The 26,387-nt window shown below is 51.1% G+C and overlaps 1 protein-coding gene across 11 annotated transcripts; it reads right to left on the bottom strand.

Moving 5' to 3' along the window:
• Positions 1-28: 28 nt before the first annotated feature.
• RBM10 (RNA binding motif protein 10) lies at positions 29-26,283 on the bottom strand. 11 transcript variants are annotated; one of them, XM_012749704.3, is made up of 24 exons: positions 25,905-26,283; positions 24,052-24,193; positions 16,402-16,585; positions 14,527-14,757; positions 12,480-12,549; positions 10,608-10,681; positions 9,105-9,191; positions 6,579-6,639; positions 6,250-6,426; positions 5,708-5,868; positions 5,441-5,538; positions 5,253-5,340; positions 4,359-4,473; positions 4,115-4,254; positions 3,912-4,029; positions 3,735-3,826; positions 3,465-3,629; positions 1,633-1,782; positions 1,470-1,535; positions 1,206-1,394; positions 1,046-1,120; positions 659-765; positions 454-583; positions 29-367 (listed from the first exon to the last, which is right to left on the bottom strand). In XM_012749704.3, exons 1-24 carry the CDS (start codon positions 26,194-26,196, stop codon positions 242-244), a joined length of 3,138 nt encoding a protein of 1,045 aa, XP_012605158.1. In that variant the 5' UTR covers positions 26,197-26,283; the 3' UTR covers positions 29-241. The 11 variants fall into 11 exon arrangements, with proteins under 11 accessions (XP_012605158.1, XP_020140572.1, XP_012605157.1 ...); XM_020284983.2 differs by having other exon boundaries at positions 4,359-4,545; positions 5,711-5,868; positions 25,905-26,276; XM_012749703.3 differs by having other exon boundaries at positions 4,359-4,545; positions 25,905-26,273.
• Between the last annotated feature and the right edge of the window lie 104 nt (positions 26,284-26,387).

Here is a 26,387-nt window from a genome sequence, read left to right as displayed (position 1 = left end):
TAATTAAAAAAAGAAGAGTTGCAAGATGCAGACTTTTCAGCTTTTATTACAAAAAGAACATGATCCCAGCCCAATTTTCCAACAAAAGTCACCAACTCAAAATTTGATTTGGTCAGGGCCTCTCTGGATGGGGAGTGGGCTGGCAGACAGGAACAGGGCCCCCCTCAGACCACCCAACATTTCATCCTCCCCTGCCCCAGGATGGAAACCCAACATATGCAGAAGTTGCTCTTGCAGTTGCTCACTGGGCCTCGTTGAAGCGGGTCACCATTGTCTTGTGCAGTGTCTCTTTGTAGGACTCGGTTGAGGTGACCCCATAGGAGCTGCCCCGGGCACCCAGGCCGGAGCCCCGCACCCGTGTTTGGGCCTGTGCGAGGGAGGCAGGCTCTGTCAGGTTGGCAGGGACTCTGTGGGGAGTACTGGGGGATGGGCATGGGATCACGGGAGACTCACCTCAATGGGCGTTACAATGCCCTGCTTCTTGCGGCCCAGGCCACTGCCCTCTTTCCAGCCCATTGCCTGGAGCATGCGACTGCCAATGTTGTCACTGCCCAGCCCATCCCGAGTGGGCTGCTCAAAGTCTCTGCAGGGGACAGTGTAGAGTGTGAGTGGTTGGCTTGCAGGCCCCAGGCCTCCTCACCTGGCCCCGGGCACTCACACAGAGGCCGTAGATATGCCACCGTACTTCCTCCTCTTGGGCTCCGGCGGCTCAGGGATGCCATACTTCTCTCTGCGTTCAGCTGCTCGGTCCCGGTACTTCATTTGCTGAAAGTTTGTGTGTATGTGTGAATCTTGGGGAGCTGGCTGCTGTTTTCAGGAAACATGGGCATGGGGCCGGGGTCCCACAGGGAGCTCCACCTGGCCAATGGAGCCCCATCCTGAGGGTCAGGACACAGTGGGTGCAAGCAGCTGGGGTGGGGGTGCTGGGAAGAAGCCTCATGGGGACAGAATACGAGAACTGGAACTCCAGCTGCCTGAGGGGGCAGGGACTTGGAAGGAACCTGAGGGCAGGGACCCCAGACCCCAGGAGCGGGTCACACCTCACCTCCATGTCGTTCTTCTCTAGTGCTTCTAGCTCGTTTTCTGATAAGTGGGCTCGCCGGTGAATCTCAAGGTTTTGCTGCAAGGGGGACAGTACAAGGAGTAAGAGGCCAGGCTGGGGTGGGCAAGGCCCCAAGTGCCCTGCCAACCCTTCCATTAGTCACCTTGTGGAGCCCTGAGAGCTGCTGGTGCCGGATGAGTGCCTCCTTGCTGGGGAACTGACGCCGGCAGAGCAGACAGGCCAGCTTCTGCCAGTCAGTGAGCTTTTCCTCCCGCTCGGGGCCCCCACGCTCCTGCTCCTCCTCACTGTCACTCTCCCCACTATAGGCTGCCACCAGTCCCCTGGGTGGGCTCTGTAGAGAGTGAGGGTAGGTGGTCAGGCCTGGCCAGATCAGAGCTCCCTGCCCCTTTCTGCCCCAGGCACTCACTGGGCGGTCGTCACTGGCCAATTTTGGGAGATCCATGCTGGTGTGCTGTCTCTCGGCTAGTGCTCCCTGGAATGGAGGGACACAGAAATTCAGGGATTCCATGGAGGGCCTGCAGGAAGGACAAGATTGAAGTGCAGGGTGCAGGTGGGTGGCCACAACACACCTTCTTCTCGAGGATGGCATAGCCAGCATCTGCAGTGGCTGACTCCCGCCTTTCGTCATCACGCAGGGAGCTGATAGGCTGGAAACTGTTTTTGAAGTTTTCTTTTTGTTTGTTGAGACTGCGAGCCCAGCGTTCCATGTCCTTGGCAATCTGGGGGTGAGCGTAGGGGTGAGGTTTCCAGAACCCTCATGCTGCCAGGACCACCAACTCCATTGGCTGACCCACTGCCCTTGCAGCAGCCCACCATGCTTCTACCTCAAGCCTAAAACCCGGGCCGCCCACGAGCATGTGAGCATGTGCGTTGCCCATCAACTCTAGTGTGAACCACTGCAGTGGGCTTTGCTTGGTCTGGGCTATGGCTCTTGTACACCTCTCACAGCAGAGGACTCTTTTACAAACTATAAACTACTCCCCACCCAATACAACTTCCTCCAAACCCTTCCTTGGCTTCCCATCACACCAAGAACAAACCCAAACTCATGACCATAGCCTGCAAGGCGCTTGGCACCCTGGCCCCTACTGACCTCATCTCTGAACATCTCCCTCATGCCCCCCACCCCCTTTAGTTTGCAATGACGAGGCAGCAGAAACAGTATGGGCAGAGTGGAGGGCTCATCTAGGAGGCAGACAACGGGAGTTTGAGGCAGAACAAACAAAAGGTGAGAGACACAGTGGTACAAGTTCCTATTTCTCTGTCACCAGTCACGAGCGCTCCTTGTCAAGCCCCTTTCTGGCCACACTCTCTGCTATTGTTTGAATATGTCCCCCAAAGTTCTTGTGTTGGAAACTTAATCCCCACCAATGCAACAGTGTTGGGAGGTAGGGCCTTTAAGAGGTGATGAGGTCATGAGGACTGTGTCCTCACGAAGGGATTAATGCCATTACTGAGTGTGGGTTCCTGACAAAAAGAATGAGTTTAGCTGATCTCCCTTTCTCTCATGCATACTCCCTATCCCTGTACCATGTTATGATGCAGCAAGAAGGCCCTCAGCAGATGCTGGTGCCGTGCTCTTGGACTTCCCAGCTTACAGATTATCATGGCATGTCCATTCTCCTCACAGATATCCACATTGTTATGTTTGCTGTGTTTCCATTTTATCATTTAAAAATGAACAGGATTGCTTATCTTTGTATAATTTTATTTTTTTGAGACAAAGTCTCCCTATATTGCCCAGGCTGGTCTTGAACTCCTGGCCTTAAGTGATCCTCCCACCTCAGCCTCCTGAGTAGCTGGGATTACAGGCTTAAGCCACTGCACTGGACTCTATGTATAATGTTAATTTACATATGTGACACAATGCCATATTCTGTATTCTGTGTCATGCCCTGTGCACATCACCACTTTTATAATTCATAGGTTGCTGAGGGAACACTTGGTGCTTTAAATGTTATACCCAGAATGTTGCACCCTTTCTCCACAGACACTGAGGTGCCCTCCAACTGCCCACTACCACAAAACACTGCAATGGCTTTCCTGCCCACCCGCTATGGGTCTGTGAGAATTTCTCTGGCATATATATGTACCTATCAGCAGTGTGTGAGGATTCCCACTGTGGGACAGAAGAAAACTGACAGGGTTCATTTGGATGGCACAAGCCACCTAACAGAGGTGGGCAGCCCTGCCATGTACTGAGGAGACTGCTCTGGCCCAAGGCCATGCAGTAAAGAGCAGAGCTGGGCCAGGCACCCGGTCTGGCTTGAGCAGTTACTGCCCATGTCCAAACCCACCTACCATCCCACTCCCTTGAGCAGTAGAGGGCAAGAGATGACAGAATTGCAGTCACTGGAAGGTACCAAATGCCAGCCAGTGACTGCGGGACCCCAGTGTTCACCTGTTGGGCTGTCTTGGTCTTGTGCTTCTCCTTCTTCTCCTTGCCCTCCTTCGAGGGTGCCCCAGTCTCCTTATGCCCATCGGCTGACTGCTCCAGGGCAGGAACGTAGGTCCGCCTCTCCCCATCCCAGTACAGGTACTGCTGGCTCTGAGCGTTGTAGTAATACTGAAGGAGAAGCAAGGAAGAGGAGACATGAGGGAAGACTCCAGGAAGGAGACCTGCAGGGCCAGCTACCCCCTGACCCAACCCCTCCCTGGGTTGCCCTATCACCTGGGAATTGGGGTCATAGTAAAGGCCAGTCTGGGGGTCATAGTAGTAGCCGGATGTCTCATCATACTGGTAGGTGGAGACGTCAGGAACAGCTGGTAGGTGAGGGGAGAAGAGGTCACACTCTCCCTACTTTGTTAGAAATTCCCTACCTTCTACCCACAGGCCATGGCTACTCACGGTACTGGCTGTAGGACTCCTGCCCAGTGGGGCTGGTGGCTGGTGGTAGGGCAGAGCTGGGAAGGGTGGGGCTCTGGAGCTCAGATTTGAGCACGGCAGGTGACATGATGGTATATGACTGGTCATGGGGCCAGACAGGAAAACAGGGCTCAGTGTCTGCCAATGCCACCCCTGCCTGCCTCCCCGGGATACCCAGGACTCACCTGGCTGTTGGCAGTGGCACCCTGGCTGCTGCTCGCCTCAGCTGATTGTTGATAGATGCCAGGGGCAGCACCAGGCTGGGCGCGGGAGAAAGCCTGGAGTGACACTGAGTCTGCCCCAGGCTCTAGGGAGGCCTCAGGACCTGTAAAGAGGGACAGGGAGAGAGAACGCCTGTGAATGGCGGGGCCCAGGACCCTATGCCTGCTGGTCACCCCCACCAGGTACAGGAGAGATGCTGGGGCTCACCTGCTCCAGCCGGGTCCCCTTTGCTTCCAGTGATGCCAGGGCCCTTGGTGCCCTTGAGGTAGCCATGGGCATAGAGGGAAGACTCTGTGCCCTGGCTGCCGCCATAGCCCTCATCCTGTTGGTAGTAGCTGTAGTCGACCGGTGGCTCCTCAGGGGTGGCCCAGGCACCCTCCCCACCCTGGGAGGCCTGAGGGGCAGGTGGGAGGAGCTCATTAGAACAGGAGGGGGTGAGGTGAGGGGGAACCTGCTAGAAGCATCTGTCCCACACATGGGGGTAGTGTTTCTACCTGACAAAAAAGCATGCAGCCTTAAGTGAATGTGAGAGCCGCCATGAGAACTGGGCAGTGGCAAAAACAAGACTCAAAAACAGATGTACTCCAAGATGCTCCCAGGGCTGATACTGGTATGTGTGGTATTTGTATTGGGTGTCCGACTAAAGAAGACACCATCCTCCCACTTCATTCTCATCCAATTTCTCTCAACCACTTAGAAATTCTTTTTTACTCAGGAACATATGATACTGTACCATATTTATGATACATGTATCATATGGTACATGTATCATATGACAATTATATGTATATATAAGGAATATGTAACATATACGAATTCAACCATAAAAAACCCCAGCAAACAGAACCCCAGCCATGATGGTGCACTGCAAATGCACGCCTGGGAGGCAGCTGGGAAAAAAGCTGCAGTGAGGACAGAATGGGAATGGACCAGGGAGTCAAGAAAGTCAGAAGCAAGGTAGAGGGGCCCATGCCAGCCACTCGGACAGGGTTTTGTTTCCACAGATAGCAAGCCAGCCCTCCTGCTTGCAGATAGGGTGCAGGAGCTTTGACAGAGCCCAGGTCTTGGGTCACTGGAGGGTGTGATGGAAGGTTTTAGTACCTGTGAGATGGCCCACTGGGCCGCAGCAATGGCAGTACTGGCCACAGAGGCAGCATTGATGCGACTGCCTTCGTTGGAGGCCATGTCCCTGGGGAGGATGTTAGAGACTGGGAGTGAGATGGGAGGCCTTCAGGTGGCGGCCCCAAGCTGGGGGGCAATCTGGGAAGGGACACAGATGGGGCCCTGACCTCTTAGAACCCTTGGCAAACTCAACGTTGATGGTCTTGCCATCGATGGTGAGCGGTGGGTGCAGGGCCTGCAGAATCTGCAACAGCTGAGCTGCCTCCTGCAGGAGGAGGGGAGGCAGGGACAGAAGGGTCAGGCCCGGGGAGGCCCCCGGCTCCATTGCCCTGTTTCCAGGCTTGGGGCCGCGGTGGGGTATGGGAGAAGGGCCCTCCTCCCCACCCTGGGGGCCGGGACCCCGGCTGCCCGGCCCCCCCCTGTGCCGCCCTCACCACGATGGTGGAGAGCTGGATGAAGGCGAAGCCACGGTTCAGTTGGGTCTGCTTGTCTTTGATGACACGAACATTGGAGGAGGATAGCACCGCGTAGGGTGCGAGGGCCCCCAGGATGGAGTCCATGGTGCTGTGTGGGTTCAGGTTGCGCAAGATGATGGCTGTGGGAAGGGGCCCAGTGTTAGGGGGCACCCCCACATTCTGCTCCAGCCCCACCCTTCAGGGCTCCCCACTGCTCAGTTTCCTCTGGCCTGCATGCCTTTGCCCCCGTGGCTCCCTCTCACCTCCTCCTCCTCCTGGATAAACTCTGCTTGTCAGTCCAGGTGCCAGCCCAGCTGCTCATCTGCCGAGAACCTTCCCAACACATCCCCAAAGCCAGTCGGGTGATGCTCCTCCCCTGCCCACCCTACATCACGCGTCTAACCCCATGGGGGAAACACCTGTGAGGACGAAGTCCTCCTGCTCACTATCATTTCTCTGGCCTTGGCAAGCCCAGCCCAGACACCCCAGGGCACAGAGGAAGAAGGGAAGAACTGACTCACTGTCGTTGGCGTTCTCTGAACTTGGCTCTGAGCCCTGGGACAGAGCTTGGGAGGCCAGCACCCCCTGGGCCTGGTAGGGCTGCGGCAGGGGAAGCAAGCCCTGGCTTAGCTCCCGGCCGCCCAGCGGTAGTGTCTGCTGATCCAGCCTTGTGCCAAGGGGCAGCTTCTGCTCTGCCTCTGTCAGGGGTGGTGGGAGACATGTTGGTGACAAAGGGAGAGGCTCCATGACTGGTCACCCTCCTCCCCACACCAACCCCTGAACACTAGCCCCTCACCCCTCTCCCCAGCCCCCATGTCCTGTAGAGTTGGGGAAGGTAAGTGGGCCTCACCTGACTTGGGCACGCCACACTTGAAGCATTTCTCACGGCGTTTGAAGTTCTGGACACCACACTGTGAAGCACAGGCCAGGCTGTTAGAGGGGGCAGGGCTTTCCACCACACCCTCTAAAGATGGATCCAGAGATTCTCCTAGGAATCCCACAATGCCTTGGGAAGGAAGGTCCCAGGATGAGGGGTGGCAGGTGCCTTCTGGAACTTTTGCCGTCATTCTCAGTCCTGTGACTTTTCCCTTTACAGTCTCAAATTTGTCCTCAGTGCTACCCCCTCAGCTCAGGAATCAACAACTCTCCCACCTGTTATAACTACTGCCTCCTCCCCTCCCTTTGCCTTCTCAGGGCCACCAACTCCCAGGACTGTACCCCTACCCAGTCCCTTTAGTAGATGGTTCTCTCTAAAACTTGCTTCTCTATTCAGGAGTTTTCTCTATTCAATGCTTCGCCTTTTGCCAGACTCCCCTGACCCCCATCTTTACCTTTAGGACTTGGATGGATCCTGCTACCAATTTTTTCCTCCCACCCCTCCCTCTGCCAATCCTGCTACTCTTGAGAAATTTTCCTTGACTACCCCAGCCTCCAGAGATCCCCCAGCTTCTACTACATTCTTTTTTTTTTTTTTTTTTAAGGCAGAGTCTCACTCTGTTGCCCAGGCTAGAGTGAAGTGCTGTGGCATCAGCCTATCTCATAGCAACCTCAAACTCCTGGGCTCAAGCAATCCTCCTGCCTCAGCCTCCCGAGTAGCAGGCATGCGCCACCATGCCCGGCTGATTTTTTCTATATATATTAGTTGGCCAATTAATTTTTTTCTATTTATAGTAGAGACAGGGTCTCACTCTTGCTCAGGCTGGTTTCGAACTCCTGATCTCGAGCAATCCGCCTGCCTCGGCCTCCCAGAGTGCTAGGATTATAGGCGTGAGCCACCGCACCCAGCCTACTACATTCTATCTCTATTCCAGAGTCAGGTACAAAGCCTTGTTCCTATGCCAGGCTGTCCCAGGTGGTAAGGATGTGGCCTCCACTCTCGTGGCCTAACAGCAGGGGCACAGATGTAGCATGAAGAGGAACAGGTCAGTCTGTGTGGACTGTCCACCAGCAGGGGGCACAGCTCACTGGGCTGGGGACCGTCAAGGAGGGCTGCACAAAAACAAGGATGCTTGATCTGGGATGCACAGTTTTAGTTTAGTTTTGCTGGGAAGGGATTGCTAGCAGCAAAAATGAACAATGGATTTTCCACAGCTGGTGTAGGAGGGTAAGGGGAGAAGCAAAAGCCACAACGGAGGGAAGCCAACACTAGGGAGGATCTTATGCTTAACCTCAGAGCCACAGGGGTTTTTAAGCAGAGGAGAGCATGGTCATAGGTGGTTTTTAGGAATGTTCCAGGTGATAAGGTGGGAGAAAGAGTCAAGAGGCCAGCATACCAGAGAGGGCTCCATGGCAAGTGGGTAAGAGGGCGTGACAACTGGCATCAGCAGTGGGAATGGCAAGGGAGGGAGGGTGACATTTCTATGATAGAAACAACAGGATCTGGTGACCAACAGAATATGGGGTATAGAGGGGAAGGCGTTAAGAAGAGAATTCCCTGGTTTCAAGGACTATCCGGAAATACAGGAGAGATGGAGTTCCACTGTCACTTTGTCCCTACTTCTCCAGAGACATTGAGCACCTGCCTTCTGATAGAACTTTTATGTTTCAGGACAGATGCCCGTGGGAAGTGGGGCTGTGGCACTGCAAAGCTGACCCTGAGGGCAGACCTGGATCCACTGTGGCATCTGTGGTCCCTGTGATCAGGAGCAAGTCATGGCTAGAGGCTCACCCACAGTTCCACCTCTCTGAACCATAGCTTCTCTCAGGGAATATAGAAGTGACAAAATCTACATCCTGTACCTTCTGGTCTCAGGTCTGACATGGCTTTGTCAGAGTGGCCTTCAAGGCTGAGTTCCCTGATATGAGCTCTCAGAACACTCCATGCTTTTTCTTCATGATAGCAGGTCTGTCAGACTGTGTCAACTGTGGGCCAGGTGTTGTTCTAAGTGTTACCCTCTTAACAATACAGTTTAATCCCCTTAACCACCTTTTGGGAGACGTTAGCATTAGTATTTTTATTTTAGAGACAGGGAAAATGAGGCAAAGAGAGGCTAAGCACCTGGCTAAAATCAAGTCCAACCCAGGCTAGTCTCATTTTAGCCAGTCTGGCTCTGAAGCCCACACTCCACACACCACTCCAGACCTATGCTGTCACTAATTTGCCATCTATGTAAATACTTCTTTGAAGTGTACTGGGACTCCAGGCAAGACTGAGTTTTATGAGGACAGAGCCTGGCACCAAGTGGACGCTGAGCCCACATTTGTGAATGGCTGACTGGCTAGGAATGTGGCTACCTGAGCTGAGCCAGGCCTCAACACCTACACCGCCTCACAGGCCCAGAGAGAAAGAGAGAGAAAAGGGGGGGGAGAGAGAGAAGTTGCCACGACTGCTGTTGCTGCTTCTCTCCATGGCAACCGCTGCCCACCGCCCCTGTACCTTATTGCACAGCCAGTCCTCATTGATCTTGGGCTTGGGGTCGCTGTAGTGCATGGACACCTTCTGGCCCAGGATGTTGAGGGAATGCTGTGGGAAAAAGTAGAGTGCAGTGAGGCCCAGGCAGCAGTGCCCCACGCACCGTTTCAGCACAGGAGAAGAGAGTGAGCGAGCCCTTCAGCTGGATGGATGAGGGACAGGGAACGGAGGGAGGTTGGAGAACGGATGGAGGGAAGAAGGAAGGGAGGGAGGGAAAGCGCCACAGCTCTCGGGCGCAGCTGTTTGCTGCTTTTCCGGGCACACGCACGCACACACGTGAACACACACCACCAGGCACACAGTGCTTGGCTGACCGACGCTTGCCGGACAGTGGGGAGAACTCCCCATCAGCCCTGACGCTGCCAGGCCACACCCCGGGCCAGCACTACACAGGCTACACTTGGGGGTGAGGGGAGACAGGGAGGGGCAGGAGGAGGGGAGAGAAAAAGAGAGAGAGCGCGCAGGTGCGCTAGTGCTGGAGAAGGGGAAAAAGAAAGAGCCATATTGAACAGATGGAAGTTCCTGCCATGAGGCTGTCTTCCCATGGATGGCTGGGTCCTGGGCCCATGGCACTAGCCTATCAACCCTGCAGAGACAGTCCCAGGGCTGCCTCTGCCAGGATCCCCCATTTCACCACATGTGCCTCTTCCTCCCCTGAAGCTTTTCTTCAGTGCCCTACACCAACGATATGGGCAGGGAGTGGGTGACCAGAGCAGATCCTTGGGTCTCAGAGGGTCCCAAAGCTGCTGGGTTGGGATCTTGTGCCAGGCAGGGGGAGCAGGCTCCCTCTGATGCTGACTGCACATAGGTCCTCACTGAGAAGACGAGCTGCCTGAGGTGGTACCTCCCGGAGTGCGGAGGTGCAAGGGAAGGGTAGGGGCGAGAGAAGTGAGTACATGTTGTCAACAGAACTATCACACTCGACTGGAACTTTAGATCAACAGAGCAGTGCTGTCACCCTGCATGGAAATTAAAGGGCAACATTCACATGCAGGGAGAGGGCTGACAAAACGGGTCCTGCTAGTTAGTGTGCCAACAGCTAAGTTCCCTAGTGGTGAGACTTCCAGTGGTCCTGAGAGCAGAAAGAAGTCCTAGCTCCAGCTAAGCCCAGAGCAGGGCGGTCCCCTGGGACCCACCCTGTCCCTTGGGGAGTACGAAGCTGAGTGAAAGAACCCACCCTGGCAGCTCCTTCTCTGAAAGCTCATTTGGGGGAGGTGGAGAGGCAGCACTAGTGCTTGGCTGTAGGAAGGGGCCAGTGGCGAGTGTGAGCTCTGGATGGGAAGCCCAGTAGGGTGGCAAGAGATGGGAAGAGGAGATAGTGAGGGTCAGGAAGGGGAGAGGGGGGCAGGGGGACGGGACACAGGGCCACAGGGCAGGGAACTGTGTCCGTAAGAATCAGGCGATGGGGAGCGCTCGATTACAAAGTAGTATTTGTTTGGGGGGGGGGTTCAAGTGCGGCAAAGCAACCTGATTGGCTTCCATCCATCGTGTAGCGTCCTGCAAGTGACTAAACTCGACGAAGGCGAAGCCCCGGCTCTGACCTGGAGACAGCATTCAGATACAGACGCAGTGGGTTAGTCAACAGCTTTGGACACACGGCGTTCCCGGGGGCGGGACCCGAGGGGAGAGGACCAGGGGCAGAGAGGGAAGGGGGAAGAGGAGAAAGGAAGAAAGGAAGAGAAAGAAACAATCAGAGAGAGAAAGACTAGGGGGTGGAGGAGGCAAGGTATAGATGGCCAGGAAGGGCAGAAAACAGGGAAGAGGGAGGGAGAAAAACAGAGGAGGAGAGAGGTCGGGGTGGGAGGAGAGACACACACAACAACTTGGAAGAGAGACAGAGAGATGGGGCTCAGGCAGATCTGCCCAGCTAGCCTGGGGTGACAGAGACGGAGAGAAGCAGCTGGGAGGAAAAGGGTACAAGGAGAGCTCTGCCTCCAGAGAAGGAAAGAGGGGGAAGTGGGCAGGCTGCTTAACTCAAAGGCAGGCCCAGCACAAGGCCAGGGGCACCCAGGAGGGGTCCTATAACAGGTGTTAAATCACAGGAGCAAAAGAGAAGCTGGGCCAGGCTGCTCTGTGAGACCAGGAAGGCTCCTGGCCCATTGGGAACCAGGGGTGGTTAGGGACACCATCTCATCTCAGCCTCACAACAGTGTGTGGGAGATGAGCCTCGCTAGGGAGCCACCTCAGGGCCGCAGTGGGGAGACTACAGCCACAAACAGTCCAGGTCCTCCTAGACAGAAGGAGAATGGCAGCTGGGATTGGCCAGGAGGGCCAGGTAAGAATCAGTGGGTACCTGGGAGAGGTGCCCAGGGCCATCGAGAGGCTGCACCTGGGATGCCTCCTTGGGGAGAGAGACAGATCCAGAATCTGTCAGCGTGTGGTCTAGTTGGGTTGAAGCACAGCAAGACCTACATGCAACCAAGAGAGACTCCAGGCCTGGTCAGGGTTGGGAGAGGGATTCAGGGCTTGAGGCCTCAGGAAAGCATCTCCTTCAGAGGCGGATACACGGGGGAGGGGGGGCTTGGATGTGGCAGGGATTGGGGGGCATGCTTGATCTTCAAAAGAAATGACTGTTAGGATGCATAGGAGGATGGAATGGTATAATCAGAGAGATAGAAAGAGAGAGAAAGAGATATATATGGAGGTATGGGGAGGAGAGAGACTGAAAGATGGAGAGAGAAGCCCAGGCAGAGTGAGGCCCCACTGTGCCTGCCTTGGGAAGCCTGGGCAGAGGTCCTGCAGAGACAACCCCCCCCACCACCCCCCTGCTAACCTCAGGCCAGCTCCAAGCAGCCTGCAAGAGGGAGGGAGGGAACAGATGACGCCAGAAAGTCCCGGCTGCTCCTTGGGATGCGCCCTTGGAAAAGAGCCATCCCCTGCCTCCCCTCTTGGGACACATGGGTGGGGCCATGTCAGACCTACTTTCTGGTCAGAGGCTGTTACCAGAAAAATGTGGGGGAGAGCAAGAGGCAGAGGAAGAAGAAAGGAGAGGGAAGGGAGTGTACTGGGAAGGGGTTACCATCTCAGATACTCATCAGAGTCCCAAAGAGGAGGTTCCCTGGAGCCTGGCCCTGGCCCTGCCCCCGGGAGTGCTCAGCTCAGCTCAGAGCTGTACCCCCTCCCCAGTAGAAGAGGGGGTGCTGGGAGAGGCTGCTGGCTAGAGCTGTGAAGAGTGGGGAAAGGGGGAGAGAAGAAGAGAGGGTACCCCCCAAGCTGCCCATTCCCAGCTGTGGCAGGAAGGCAGGGGAGGGAGGGGGACTGAGAAGGCAGAGGCAGGAGGGAGATTTGGAGGCTGAGGCTGGCCAGTGGAAGGCAAGGGCACTGGGAACAAAAGCTCACCTGAGGATTTGTTCCGCATCAGCCGGACCTCCCGTGCTTGGACGCCGTGGGACTGCAGCTGGCCACGGATCTACATGGAGACAGAGAGTGGGGCAGGCTCAGCATAAGGCTGCTGTGGAACTGGGGCCGGCTGGAGGCCTCTAGACCCAGAGGGGTCATTAGTGATGTGTACAGTCTCCTCTGCCTCTTTCGGACCTTTTCCCTGAGTGACAACAACCCCAGACCCACACCAGTACCCTAGTCTTGGCTTTTAGTCCCAGACTTGCAGAACGTGAGTCAGAAAGTGAAGAAAGGAGCACAGAGCAAGGTAAAGAATGGCAGCGAGATGACTGTTGGGGGCACAGAGAACAGTAGGAGAGCCAGAGAGCCAGCAACTCAAGAAGGGCGGGCAGGGTGATCTGACAAAAGGCTTGGTGGCAGCCACAAAGCAAGGAAGGCTGGGATGCAATTTGTCCTTTGCAAGGGGATTACTGCCCACCCCACCCCCCAGCTTGCATCAAAAGAGACCCATGACACAAACACCAATTGGGGAGGACAGGAGTTTGAGCAAATTCCAGCTGTGTGCCCTAGACCATGAGTCTAGCAGTAACTTAGGGTGGAGACAAAAAGGCATAGTCGTGGGGTTTGGAAAGCTTCCTGGATGAAGTAGGCCAGAGGGAAGCTGCAGAGGATTTGGACCAGGTAAAGCAAGATCTCTAGGCCAGTGGGGCCTCTTATGGAGGACTGGGAGTCTATGCCAGGCACTCTCGGGAAGGAGTCTTCATGCCTGTGGGCCTCAGTTTCCTCATCAGGTTAAATAAATAGGAGATAAGCCTTACACATGCACACGTACGTACACACACACACACACACACACACACACACACACACACGGATAAAAAGGAAAAATACACAGAAGAGCTTATCAGGATTCCAAATACTAAGGGAAGGCTCAGGAAGTGGCAGGCAAGTAGGCTCTTGGGTCCAGATGCCCAGGGTCAGACACCAGCCTCCACTCACTCTGCCACCCACTGGCTGTGGGACCTGGGGCAAGTTACTTCACTGCTCAGCACTTGGTTTCCTCACCCATAGGATGGAATACAAAGAGTACATTCCCTATAGGGCCACTGTGAGGATTAAATCAGACCCAGCATGTGGCCACCTTGTGATATATCCTCAACCAATGTCAGCAATCAGCTACTGTCTCACCCTGAACAGGGCAGGTGGGCCAGACATTAGAAGCCCTCAAATACACACGTGGGCTTTTCTCTGCTACAAAACAGGCAGCCGGAAGATTACAGACGGGAGCTGATCAGAGAATTCATGGGGGAGTGGACTAAGAAGGACTAGAGTCAGGGAGGCCGGTAGGGACGCTATTCTAATGGTCCTCTTGGGGTTTTAATGTGGCTCCTTACGAGAAGTCCGTATGAAAAGGAAACAGGAGAAAACGGAGAAGATGGTCATTCCCAGTGACCCATTTGGGAAGAAAGAAACAGCTAAAACATTTTAAAAAGAAAAAGAAAATAAAGGGAGGAAGATGGAAGGGAGAAAATGTCACAAAGGCAAAGAGTGTGGGGAAGCTATTAGCAGCCACCCAAGGCTCTGTGGCCAGGCCAGTGATGAGATTTGATGCTGCTAACAAAAGGGGATGGGGAAGAATGAGAATAAAATTTCAGAAATCCCATGCCCTCGGCCAATGGTTGCAGGGTCCCAGCGTCATCTCTGCCACTGGCAATAGCCAGCGTTGGGACTGGTGAGCAGCTGGCCCTCGATGCATACATGCAGAATGGCTGGGTGACCAGTGGAACATGCAGGACTGCTCTTCTCCCTCCCACACCCACGGCTGTCACCCCTTGGCCAAGCTGGCTTATCTGGAACTCCTTCCTCCAGACCAGGAGCCGATGGGGCCTGTCCACAAAGGACTATCAGTGCTGGGGAACAGGAGCCAGTGAGGGAGAAGGGATGAAAGGTGCTGAGGTTGGGGGTGAGGGAGGGGTGGGGAGAAGTTGAGGGCCCTGGAGGAGACCCAGCCTGGCCTCCTGCCCAGGGCCATGGGGGGGGCACGTACGTCATCCTCAGTGGCTGCCTGTGGCAGCATCCTCAGCATGACGATGTTACTGGCCTTCTCCTCCTCCTCCTCCTCCTCATCCTCCTCCTCCTCCTCCCCTTGCTCGGTCCGATAGTCCTGGTCCCGATAGTCGCCGTCTCGGGGGAAGCCTGGTGGGCCGGTGGGGCTGTGCCTGTGCCGCCGCCGCCGCCTACGCTGAGTCTCGGAGCCCGGGGAGGCCTCGTAGGAATCCTGGCCGACAGAATGAGATGAGAGACACCAGACGGGCAATCAGCCTGGGCGGGCCTAGGGGCTGGCCACTGGCTCTCTGAGGCAAGCAGGCTCTGAAAGCCAGGGGTGAGCGGGCTCCGGCTAAAGGCTCAGACAGGCAAGGTGGGTAGGCCCTGGACTGCAACCCTTCTGGAGCTGGAAATTCTCCACAGCAGGAGTCCTCAAACTTTTTAAACAGGGGGCCAGTTCACTGTCCCTCAGACCGTTGGAGGGCCATTGGAGAGTGTGGCGCACATTCCACACATGCGCACTGTGGGCCGGGGATGAGTCGGCTGCTAAGCAGGACAGGCACCGGCAGCAAAAACACCCAGGGGGGCCGGATAAATGTCCTCAGGCCACATGTGGCCCACGGGCCATAGTTTGAGGACCCCTGCTCCACGGGATATTTTTGGGGCTGCCTTCGAGGGTGGGGAGAAGTAGGTAGCAGTACTAGTGTGGGGGAACTCCCAAAGGTAGGTGACAAGACACAGCTTAAGCCTCCTTGGGGCAAAAGGGCCTGAAGCAAAATGGCCTGGAGTCAGCACACCAGACCCCACCCTTGATTTCTGTCCTCCTTCATCAGCTTAGCTGGTATGTGCACAATTGTTCCCTGTGCCACCAAAGGCCACACATTTCCTATGGTTCCCAGCCTGGATCTGGGCCCTGCAACCAAGCTAGGGGCATAGGAATAGCTTTAGATCTTGGCCAGAGCCCCAGCCCCAGCCATTCCTCCATCAGTCCCCACTTCAAAACAGGGTGTGGTTGCTGGGCTTTTGGTTGTTGCAAACCCATCCATCCCAGGACTAAGCAGGCAAACCCTGGGGCCACACCCTGCCCGTGCAGAGAGGGCCAGGGCCCACCCAGTGCTCCCAAAGATATCCAGGCACAGCTTATAGCTACCACTGGGGAAGCCTGGCTGCCCTCAGCCCCTCGTCCCCCACTGAAGCTGGTGGCTCACTTTAGAGGTCTTTGCACTGGACCCTCCAGAGGGCAGCAGCTCCCACCCTGCTGGACAGGAGAGCTGCTTGCTTGCTTGTACCATGACCGTGACTACACTCTCCAACTGGGGTTCCCCTAAGGCAAGGCTGTTTCTTCCCCTCCAATGGGGGCTCCTTGATGGCAAACATCATGCGTCACCCCTCAGTGTAAGGGTAACTACCAAACATGGCAATGGCTCCCCTAAAGGGTCCTTCCCTTCTTTCTAGGGGCTCTGTCACCATTGGGAATGCCTATAGTTGGCCCCCCACAACTGCTCAGCTTGGTGCTATCCAGGGCCCTGGCTGCCCTGCCAACCCCAGACGTCGGGTCCCACAGAAGAGGCTCTTTGATTGCCCCAAGTCAGCTGGAGCAGGCAGTACAGGGCTCACAGTGACCATGGGCCCAAACTGAACAACAGAAAAAAAGGGAAAGAGGTGGTGGCCAGGGGCCTTCAGAAGTATAGAGCCAAGCATGTGGAAGCCAGGGAGACCCAGGTTGGGAGAGGAGCCCTCAGAGAGGGGAATAGGGACAGCCCCTTCAGGTGATGCAAAGCCACCGAGCATAGTCTGAAGAGGCACAGGAGCAGAGAGCTGCCTGCACGTGGTGCTGCAGCCAGACACAGAGGCCCTTCAGGAGCCCTGCCCTCACCTCTGCACTCTGCTCCTCAGATGAGTCATCGTAGTCGTGCTTGCCCTCCTGGCTACCATACTCTCGGGGATACGAACGGTAGTCCATGTCCCGGTAGTCGTGGTCTCGGCTGCGGTTCTCCCCACTGTCATCCTGTGAGCGGTCGGTGGCTCCATAACGGCCGGTCCTGTCACCACGACCACCTCTAAGGGAAGAAGGAAAGAGAGGGATTAGGGGTTGCCCTTTCTGAAAGGTTAGGTTCTTTAAAACTTTTTATTTGGATATTGTGAATAATGCTGCTATGAATGCTGGTGTATAAGTATCTGTATGAGTCCCTGCTTTTGATTCTTTGGGGTATATACCTAGGAGTGGAACTGCTGAATCATATGGTAATTTTATGTTTAACTTTTTATGGAACTGCCAAACTGTTTTTCACAGCAGTGGCACCATTTTACATCCCCACCTACTGGTAATGCACAGGGTTCCAATTTCTCCACATCCTCACCAACACTTATTATCTTGCATCTTTTCATACGCTTAGTGACCACTTGTATATCTTCCTTGGAGAAATGTCTATTCAAGGCCTTTGTCCATTTTTGAATTGGGTTATGTTGTTGTAAGAGTTCTACATATATTCTGGATATTAATCCCTTATCAGATATATGATTTGTAAATATGCTCTCTCATTCTGTGGGGTGTCTTTTTACTCAAGAGAGTAAAAAGACACTCTCTTTCTTCTGCCTCAGCCTCCAGAGTAGCTGGGACCACAGGTGTGCGCCACCATGCCTGCCTAATTTTTTCTGTTTTTGGTAGAGACGTGGTCTCACTCTTGCTCAAGCTGGTCTTGAACTCCTGAGCTCAAGTGATCCTCCCACCTTGGCCTCCCAGAGTGCTAGGATTATAGGCATGAGCCACCACGCCCGGCCTAATATCCTTTTTCCATTCCAGGATACCATTTAGTTGTCATGCCCCCTGAGTCTTCCCTGGCCTGTGAAAGTTTTCCAGTCTTTCCTTGCCTGTTTTGTTTTGATGACCTTAATGGTTTTTTGTTTTTTTTTTTGTTGTTTTTTTTTTTTGAGACAGAGTCTCACTTTGTTGCCTAGGCTAGAGTGAGTGCCATGGCATCAGCCTAGCTCACAGCAACCTCAAACTCCTGGGCTCAAGTGATCCTTCTGCCTCAGCCTCCCGAGTAGCTGGGACTACAGGCATGCGCCACCATGCCCGGCTAATTTTTTCTATATATATATTAGTTGGCCAATTAATTTCTTTCTATTTATAGTAGAGATGGGGTCTCGCTCTTGCTCAGGCTGGTTTTGAACTCCTGACCTCGAGCAATCTGCCCGCCTCGGCCTCCCAGAGTACTAGGATTACAGGCGTGAGCCACCATGCCTGGCCTACCTTAATGGTTTTGAAGAATACTTCTGGTCAGGTATTTTATAGAATGCCCCTCAACTTGGTTTTGTCTAATGTGTTCCTGTGATTAGATTTGAGGTTATAGGGGTATTCTTATTTTGTTTTGAGTAGCATACAACAGAAGCTAGATACCCTTCTGATCATATCATAGCAGGGAGTATATGATAACAATGTGACTTACGGTGATATAACCCTTGATTATCTGGTTAAGGCAGTGTCTGCCAGGTTTTTGCCTTGTAAAATGTCTATTTTCCCCTTTCCATGCTATATTCTTTGGAAGCGAGTCCCTAAGACCAGCCCATACCCAAGATGAGAGGACTTAAGCTCTACCTCCTGGAGGGAGGAGTATCTACATTATTTGGCATTATTATTTATAATTATTATATTTATAATTATAAATGATTTTATAATCATAATTATCACTAAATAATAATTATTATTTAGAATTCTTCTGTAAGGAAGATTTGTGATAGAACATTTTTTAACCTAACAGATTTGTAAAAGTCCAAATGTTTGACAACAAACTTCCTTGGCAAGGCTATATGGGAATAGGCACTCTCACTGCTGGTAGCAGTAAAAAATGGAACAATCTCTATGGAGGGGAATTTGGCAATAGCTGGTAAAACTAAAAATCTATATATCCTCTGACCCACAATTCTACTTCTGGGAACTTAATGTACAGATATACTTGCACATGTACAGAAATGTTATTTATTGTGGCATTGTTTTAAAAAACAAAGGACAAGAAACAACTTGAGAGTTGAGAAAATTGTTTTTTTTTTTAAAAAAAAAACACAACTTAACAAGGAGAGAGCTCCTCTATCAAATATTAAAACATATTATAAAAGTAGACCAATTAAAACATGAATGGACAGATCAGTGAAACAGAATAGAGTCAGTAGCACTCAAAAACTCACATGGACATTTAGTATAAACCAAAGGTTATTATTTCAAATCAACAAGGGGAAAATGGATTAGTCAATAAATAATAGATGCGATAACTATCTGGCAGGAATCATCAAACTACAGCCAGTGGGCCAAATCCAGTCTCCTTAAATAAAGTTGTATTGGACACAGCTATACCCATTCATTTACATATTGTCTATGACTGCTTTCAGATGCAACAGGGACAGTATAGTCTGCAATGTCAAAAATATTTACTACCTGGCCCTTGAAAAAATGTGTTGACCCCTAAGAAAATAGAGTTGTTTATCTACCTCACTTCTTACATCAAATAACATTAGTCAGGTGTGGTGGTGTGTGCTTGTAGTCCTAGCTACTCAGGAAGATCACTTGAGCCCAGGAATTTGAGGTTGTAGTGAGCTATGATCGTGCCACTGCACTCTACTCTGGTAAACAGAGCAAGACCCTATATTGAGGGAGGGAGGGAAAGAGAAAGAGAAATAGCAAAGGCTGCCCAATTCATGTCATGGGGCTACCTTGCTTCCAATGTCAGATAAATACAGGAAAGAAAACCATAGGAGCACTTTGCTAATAACCACAGATGTAAATATCCTAAATCTAATAGCTAATTTAATCTGATTGTGTTTAAAAAATATACATAAACCACTTAAATAACTTTTCTGCCAAAAATTCATGAGTAAGCATTAGGAAAATCCAAATTGAGAAACATTCTATAAAACAACTGACCTTAAAACATGTCAAGGTCATAAAAAAGTAAGAAAGACTGAATAACTGTTACAGATTAAAGACTAAATAACTGTTACAGATTAAAGACTAAATAACTGTTACAGATTAAAGACTAAAAATACAAAGTAGTACAATGTAATACCTGATCTTGGATTGGAGATTGTATCTGGGAAACCCAGCTATAAGGGACATTATTGGCTGGGCGCTGTGGCTAATGCCTATTAACCCCAGCACTTTGTGAGGCTGAAGTGGGAGGATCGCTTGAGGCCAGGAGTTTAAGACCAGCCTGGGCAACACAGCAAGACCCCATCTATAAAAAAAAAAAAAATTAGCTGGGCATGGTGGTGGCATGCCTGTAGTCCTAGCTACTAGGAAGGCTGAGGCAGGAGATCACTTGAGCCCAGAATTTGGAGTCTGCAGTGAGCTATGATTGTGCTACTGCACTCCAGCCTGAGTGACAGAGTGAGACCCCCATCTCTAAAAACCATTAAGATCTAAAACTGTCTAAAACCCCATCTCTAAAAAACAATAATAAAAAAGAAAGGACATTATTGAGACAAGAGATGACATCTGAATATGGGCTTTATACAAGATAAAGTATCGTATCATCGTTAAATTTCCTGATATTAAAAGTGTACTATGATTATGGAAGATAAAGTCCTTGTTCTTAGGACATATGTGTTGCTGGACTTAAAGGGTCATGTCTGCCACTAACTCAGATGATTCAGAAAAAACTGTGTGTTTCTATGTAACAGTATAGTTAGATAAAGTAAATGTGCAAATGTGGCAAAATACAATTAGTGATTCTGGGTGGAAGATATATGGGAGTTCATTATATTCTTTTTTGCAATTTTTCCATAGATTTAAATTTTCCAAATAAGTTATATTATAATAAAAATATACATATACACCACGATTAAGCAGGGTATAGCTCAAGAATGCCAAGAATATAATTTAATACAAATTACGAAATTAATGCACAAAAGAGGGAAAAAAAGCACATGGCTTTGAAGTTTAATACTCATTTAGGATCACGCTTAGCAAACTCAGATTAGAGAACTTTCTTGACTTATTAAAGGCTATGTTCTAAAAACTTATTGCACATGTCATACTTAATGAAGAAACTTTAAACACATTCCCTTTTATTTTGCTTCCTTCTTGTTGCATCGAGTACCATGTGTTGAGGATGGCTACACAGAAGGGGCCTATCAGCCCTGGACTAAAAGCCTATCTGCAGATTGCCTTTATTTTATGTGAAAGAAAAGCAAACTATCTTGTTTAAGCCATTATTCTTTGGATTTTCAGCCACAACCAGCCAAAGTGAATCTTAATTTGTGCACCCAGTACTACTGATATTATCATTATTTTATTTTTTTGAGACAGAGTCTCGCTTTGTTGCCCAGGCTAGAGTGAGTGCCATGGCATCAGCCTAGCTCACAGCAACCTCAAACTCCTGGGCTCAAGCAATCCTCCTGCCTCAGCCTCCCGAATAGCTGGGACTACAGGCACGTGCCACCATGCCCGGCTAATTTTTTTTTCTATGTATATTAGTTAGCCAATTAATTTCTATTTATAATAGAGATGGAGTCTTGCTCTTGCTCAGGCTGGTTTTGAACTCCTGACCTCAAGCAATCCACCCGCCTCAGCCTCCCAGAGTGCTAGGATTACAGGCGTGAGCCACCACGCCCGGCCACTACTGATATTATTTAACACGGTACTAAAAGTCCTGGATAATGCTATAAGTGAAGAAAAAAATAAGTGACAGGATGGATTTGCATACAACATGGCCAACTACTTAGAACATCAGAATCAACAATGAACTATTAGAAATAACAAGAGAGTACAGCAGGGATAAGATAACTTACAGAAATCAACAGCTTTCCTCTACCCCAATAAATACCAGCATGAAAAAAAAAGAAAAAAAAAAAAGATGTCAATGAAAACCACTGAAGTACCTAGGGATACTTTAACAAAGAATACGCAAGACCTGTATTTTCATTTATTCAGAATTTTATGCCCTTAACACAAATTTTAAAATATTCTCCACAGGTCTTGGATGAGATGATTACTCACAAAGATGACAACCTTTCCCAAATTAATAAATTCAATGAAATATAGATCAAAATTCTTAAGTGTTTTTTGAGGTACTTGATAAAATTTTTATATAGAATAAAGCTCCACAAAAGGTTAAATCAACTTTGAAAAATAAGAGTAAAGAGGGAGCTATTAAGATATTCTATAAAGCCCTAATAGTAAAAATAAGGTTCTGGCACAAGAATAAGCAAATAGACCAATGGAACAAATTATATCGCTCAAGATGAAGCCATGTACATTAGGGAACTTAAAGTCAGAAGAGGTACCATAAAACAAGAGAAGAAATGGATGATTTAAGAGGTGGTACTGGAAAAACTGCCCACTCTACGGAGGAAAATAAAACCAGAACCTAATATGTCTCTCTGTCTCCCCCTCCCTCCTCTTCCACTTCTGTCTCACTTCCCTCTCCCTCTCTCTTTCCTTCTCTCACTCTCCTGCATTCTGCCATGGGATGATACAGCAAGGCAGCAAGAAGGCCCCCACTAAATGCTGGCACCTTGGTATTGGACTTCCCAGCCTTCAAAACTATGAGAAATAAATGTCCTTATAAATTTTTAAAAAATAGACTCTAGATGTATTAAAGACCTGAATGTAAAAGGTAAAACTTTAGATTTAAAGAATCTTTATGACTTGGGATAGGAAAAAAGAAGATTCTGAAAGCACAAATTACAAGGTAAAAAAGAGAGACGACTTTAGCACATCAAAATTAAGAACAAGTACCCATCCTTGGGGGAATTGTTAAGTAAAAGGCAATAAGCACACGCCATGGTGCCCTTGGTGGCAACTGGAAGCAAAGCACTAAAATACACGTGGCAATATAGACATCTTAAAAACACAGCACTGAGTAGTAAAAAGTTCAGGAAGTAGAACAAAGACTTTAGCACTATGTCATTTGTGTAAATTGAAAACACAGACACTTAAAACAACACTACATATTTTAGGATATATATCAAACAGGACAGAGCAGCTGCTCATAGAGGTGGGAATTGAGAATAAAAATGAAAAAATAAACAGGGCAAGAGGAGGCCTTATGCTGACCTATGATAAAAACCTACTCTGAGCTGGAAAGTATTAGTAACTCAAACCTCTGCACTTGAAGATTTTCAAAAGCCAAAAGAAAGCCAGTGGCTTTGGTAATAAAATCTGAACAAAGTACATATGTCACTTACTCAAATTCAGAAATGGCCACAGAGCACTGCTAATGAATACTGTCCAAAATCAAATGCCTTTCAAAAGACATTTTCAAGACTGAGTAACAGTAGATGATGACTACATCTCAAATTTGGGCTCACTTTTCAGAAAACAAAATGTTATAATTCTATATTTTTAAAAGGTGTGGTGGTAGAAGAAACCCTTTGTCAGACATTTAAAAATTATTTTCTCCCTGTTCATTTTTTTTTTAAAGAGATAAGGTCTTTCTCTGTCAACCAGGCTGGAGTGCAGTGGTGTGATCATAGTTCACTGCAGCCTCCAACTCCAGGGCTCGAGTGATCCTCTTGTCTCAGCTTCCCAAGTAGCTAGAATTACAGGCATGTGCCACCATGCCCAGCTAATTCTTTATTTTTTGTAGAGACAGGGTCTCGCTATGTTGCCCAGGCTTGTTTCAAACTCCTGTCTTCAAGTGATCCTCCAGCTTCTGCTTCCCAAAGTGCTAGGATTACAGGCGTGAGCCACCCCACCCAGCCTTAAATCTATTGACCCTTAATAGAGGCTTTCTGGGAGAGTTAGGCCTGCTTTCCTTGGCAACCTTAAAATGTCACAGCTAGATCACTTGCCTCAGGATCACCTGGGGTGACCTACAAGGATGGTGAGGGAGCAACAAATTCTAATTAGGATCTCTACATTTTACTCGGTGTCCCAACTGTTTCTTGTTCATACCAGAGTTGAAAAAATAACTGTACAAGAGTATCAATTTCAAGACAAGTATCAGGCTGACTACAGCCCATCGTGTATGGGGCATCTCTCACTATCTGACCTGGCTTGTCCCATACCCGTCCTGGGCAAATTCCTGACTATGACTCTGAAGGCACCACTCCCTACCATCACTCACACCTGGCTACAGCCCCAACCTTGACCTCTGCCTCTCCTCTTCCTACTGCTCCTCCAGTGGCTGCTTTCAGGGTGAATAGCACCACACACCTATCAGGGTCACCAAAGCTGGAAACCTGGGCATCAGCCTTGACTCCTCCCCTTCGATCCTTTCTCACCCTCACATCCAACCATGGTACCCAGAAAGCTGTTTTGTAATCACCTATAAACTGCATGGTCTTCCTTGTGAGACCCTGAGTACCTAGGAGGCTGTAATCTTATCTGTCTCATTCATCACTGCACTCCCAGAGCCTAGCACAGGTCCTGGGTCACAACAGGTGCCAAATACAAGTTGGCTAAAAAGGAACCAATCATCTGTGACGCTATTTCCTCTGCTCAGAAGCCTCCTACTAGCACCTTCCTGGATCAATTCTCACACAGAGACAAGCCTAGGCTGTTTGGGAGGGGTGGGAGCAGATAACTCACCGTCTTTCATACTCCATGTCCTGATAGGGCCTGCGGGGGCTGCTGGGGCCCCTCCTCAGCCGCTGGCTCCGTTTCACTTCCCAGCCACCCCCGCTGTTGCCACCATGATCAGCCAGCCTGGGTGATGCCTCCTGCAGGGACTCTGGGGAGAGCAGAAGGAAGAAAGGGGTCAAGGGAGTTGGGGCAGAGAGGCACTCCCTGAGCAACCCTTGTTGTTGTGGCTCTCTGCTGTTCCTCAGCCCAGGGATGTTGTTTTCCAACTCCCAGTCCTCCTGTGGATCACAGTGGGAAGAAGCCCTTCCTTTCCACACAAACATGAGGCTAGAGCCCACTGCCCTAGAAAACAGCAAGGCCTTCATCAGACAGGGGAAATCTTGCAGAGAGACCTGGTGGGGCCACCCACTGTGTGATCAGAGCTTTGCCACTAGAGACTGGTAGACAAGTTCAAGCCTGAGGCCGAATGCCCAGGAGAGCTCTCAGTGCTGAATGACTTGCCTGAGATTAGGCACATTAGGTAAGACTTCACAACGGTGGGAGTCCCCGGCACCCAGTAGGTTCCTTCCATGGGCCCCAAGATACCATTTCATCCTCCCAACAAAATGCTGGCTGCCCCCTACAAGGCAGCAAAAGATGCTGAAGGGTTCTTGGGGGTGTGTGTCCTCCCTGGGCTCCTGGCCAACACAGCCTTGGCTCTCACATGGCAACTGGCTCAGCCCTGAGCCCTGTCTCTTATGTACAGCCAGGTCCCAAGGTGGCTTTTCCCCTAGGGCTCTGAGCCCAAGTTTTCCAGAGGCAGAAGGGGCCCTTTTGGAGGTTCTTCTGAACCACTGTGCTCTTCTTCTGGGATGGAGGGGCAGCCACCTCATCCAACCCTCAGGGCTGCACTGAGAACTAAGGGAGTCTCGAGAGCCCTGTGACCACAGCCAGGGGTCAGGATGAATCTCACAATCTTCATGCCCCGCCTTCTGAACGGGAATCAGGTAAAGCCAGCCGGTAACAGGACCTGCCCAACCCTAGGTTGCCACCACACCTTTCCTCCGTACACACACACACACACACACACACACCAATTTTCTCTTCCTCCTCAAGGCACAGGGAACCAGAGTTACCTGCTCCCAGATGGATAAGAGTTATAATCACAACCAGGGGCCCCAGTGGCTGAGAGCCAGATACAAAACCCTCAACAGACTCTGCCAAAGCAGTCAGAGTCACAGACACAAGCCCCAAATGACTACGGGCCAAAATCACAGAAGGAACACATAGTAAGGGCCATAATCACACACTGAGCCCCCTTTCAATGGATGAGCACCAATATCACACATAAGAACTCCTCAAAAGAAAGTGCAATAAGTCACACACACATTCCTTGCATTCCCCTTCCCACCCAGTAAGTTAGGGCCAGTAACGAGACAGCCGCCCTCCACCCCACCCATGGGTAAGGACCAGAGTCATAGACACCCCCCCAGACTAGAGTCACACATTCTTCTTCTGCCGCCCCTTCCCATGAATAGGGACCAGAACCACAGAACGTTTCCCAGTGTATAGATAACCACCAAAGTAACAGAGTTGCCAGCACACCAAAGTCGCAGAAACCTGACTCTGCATGGATACATGGATAAAGTTCGGTATAGCGGACACAGTAGCCTCCCTTCCCCCAATCCGCGTGCACCCATCCCGTGTCCCAATCGCGCACGCGCCTTTGCTCTCGCAAAAAAGGAAAAAAAAAAAAAGACACCCCCCCCATCCCAGATTTAGACGGTGCACACGTATCTCTCTGTTCCGCGCACACCAGCGGCCCACAGTCAGCCCTCGCACCTCCTCTATGCACCTCCCCCCCGCCCCAGGCCCCTTACCTCCGCCCCCACGACCAGCGTCGACGCTCACCTTCTCGGCCCGGGCTGTCAAGGGAGGGCTCCCAGACATCACCTCGGCCCGCTGCCACCTCCTGAACTCTCCCAGCTCAGCCGGTGCCGGTGCGCGGAACAACCAAGTCCGAGGCTGGAGGCAGAAGGGAGGAAGGGAGAGGGGAGAAGCGCCAAGCGCGCTGCCCTCCCAGGGAAACCCTCTGCCACCTACTTCCAGCCGGCCGCAGTCACCAGCACAAAATGGCGACGAGGAGAAGGGAGCCGGCGCTCCGACCACCATCCACCTACTAAGGGAGCGCGCTCTGGCCGGCTTCGTCGATTGGTCGCTGGCCGCCGTTGGCCAGCCCTGGCCTGCTCTGATTGGCAAGCATTTGCCACCTCCCCACTGCCCGAGCAAACGCCCCGCAAGTAGAGAAAAAGAGGAGCTATTGGCCAATCCGGCAAGGCCCGCTTTTTAGAAGCTTGACTTCC

Source organism: Microcebus murinus, chromosome X (genome assembly GCF_040939455.1).
Source record: "Microcebus murinus isolate Inina chromosome X, M.murinus_Inina_mat1.0, whole genome shotgun sequence".
Taxonomy (NCBI): Eukaryota; Metazoa; Chordata; class Mammalia; order Primates; family Cheirogaleidae; genus Microcebus; species Microcebus murinus.
This window is presented reverse-complemented; position numbering and strand designations above follow the sequence as displayed.

What these genes read in the sequence shown, in the direction of transcription:
- RBM10 (XM_012749703.3), bottom strand. Translation starts at nt 26,196, where the DNA reads ATGGTGGTCGGAGCGCCGGCTCCCTTCTCCTCGTCGCCATTTTGTGCT. An exon ending in ATGCCATCCTCGAGAAGAAG is followed by an intron (nt 1,536 to 1,632) that starts GTGTGTTGTGGC and finishes CCTCCATTCCAG; the next exon opens with GGAGCACTAGCCGAGAGACA. An exon ending in TGGCCAGTGACGACCGCCCA is followed by an intron (nt 1,395 to 1,469) that starts GTGAGTGCCTGG and finishes CACTCTCTACAG; the next exon opens with AGCCCACCCAGGGGACTGGT.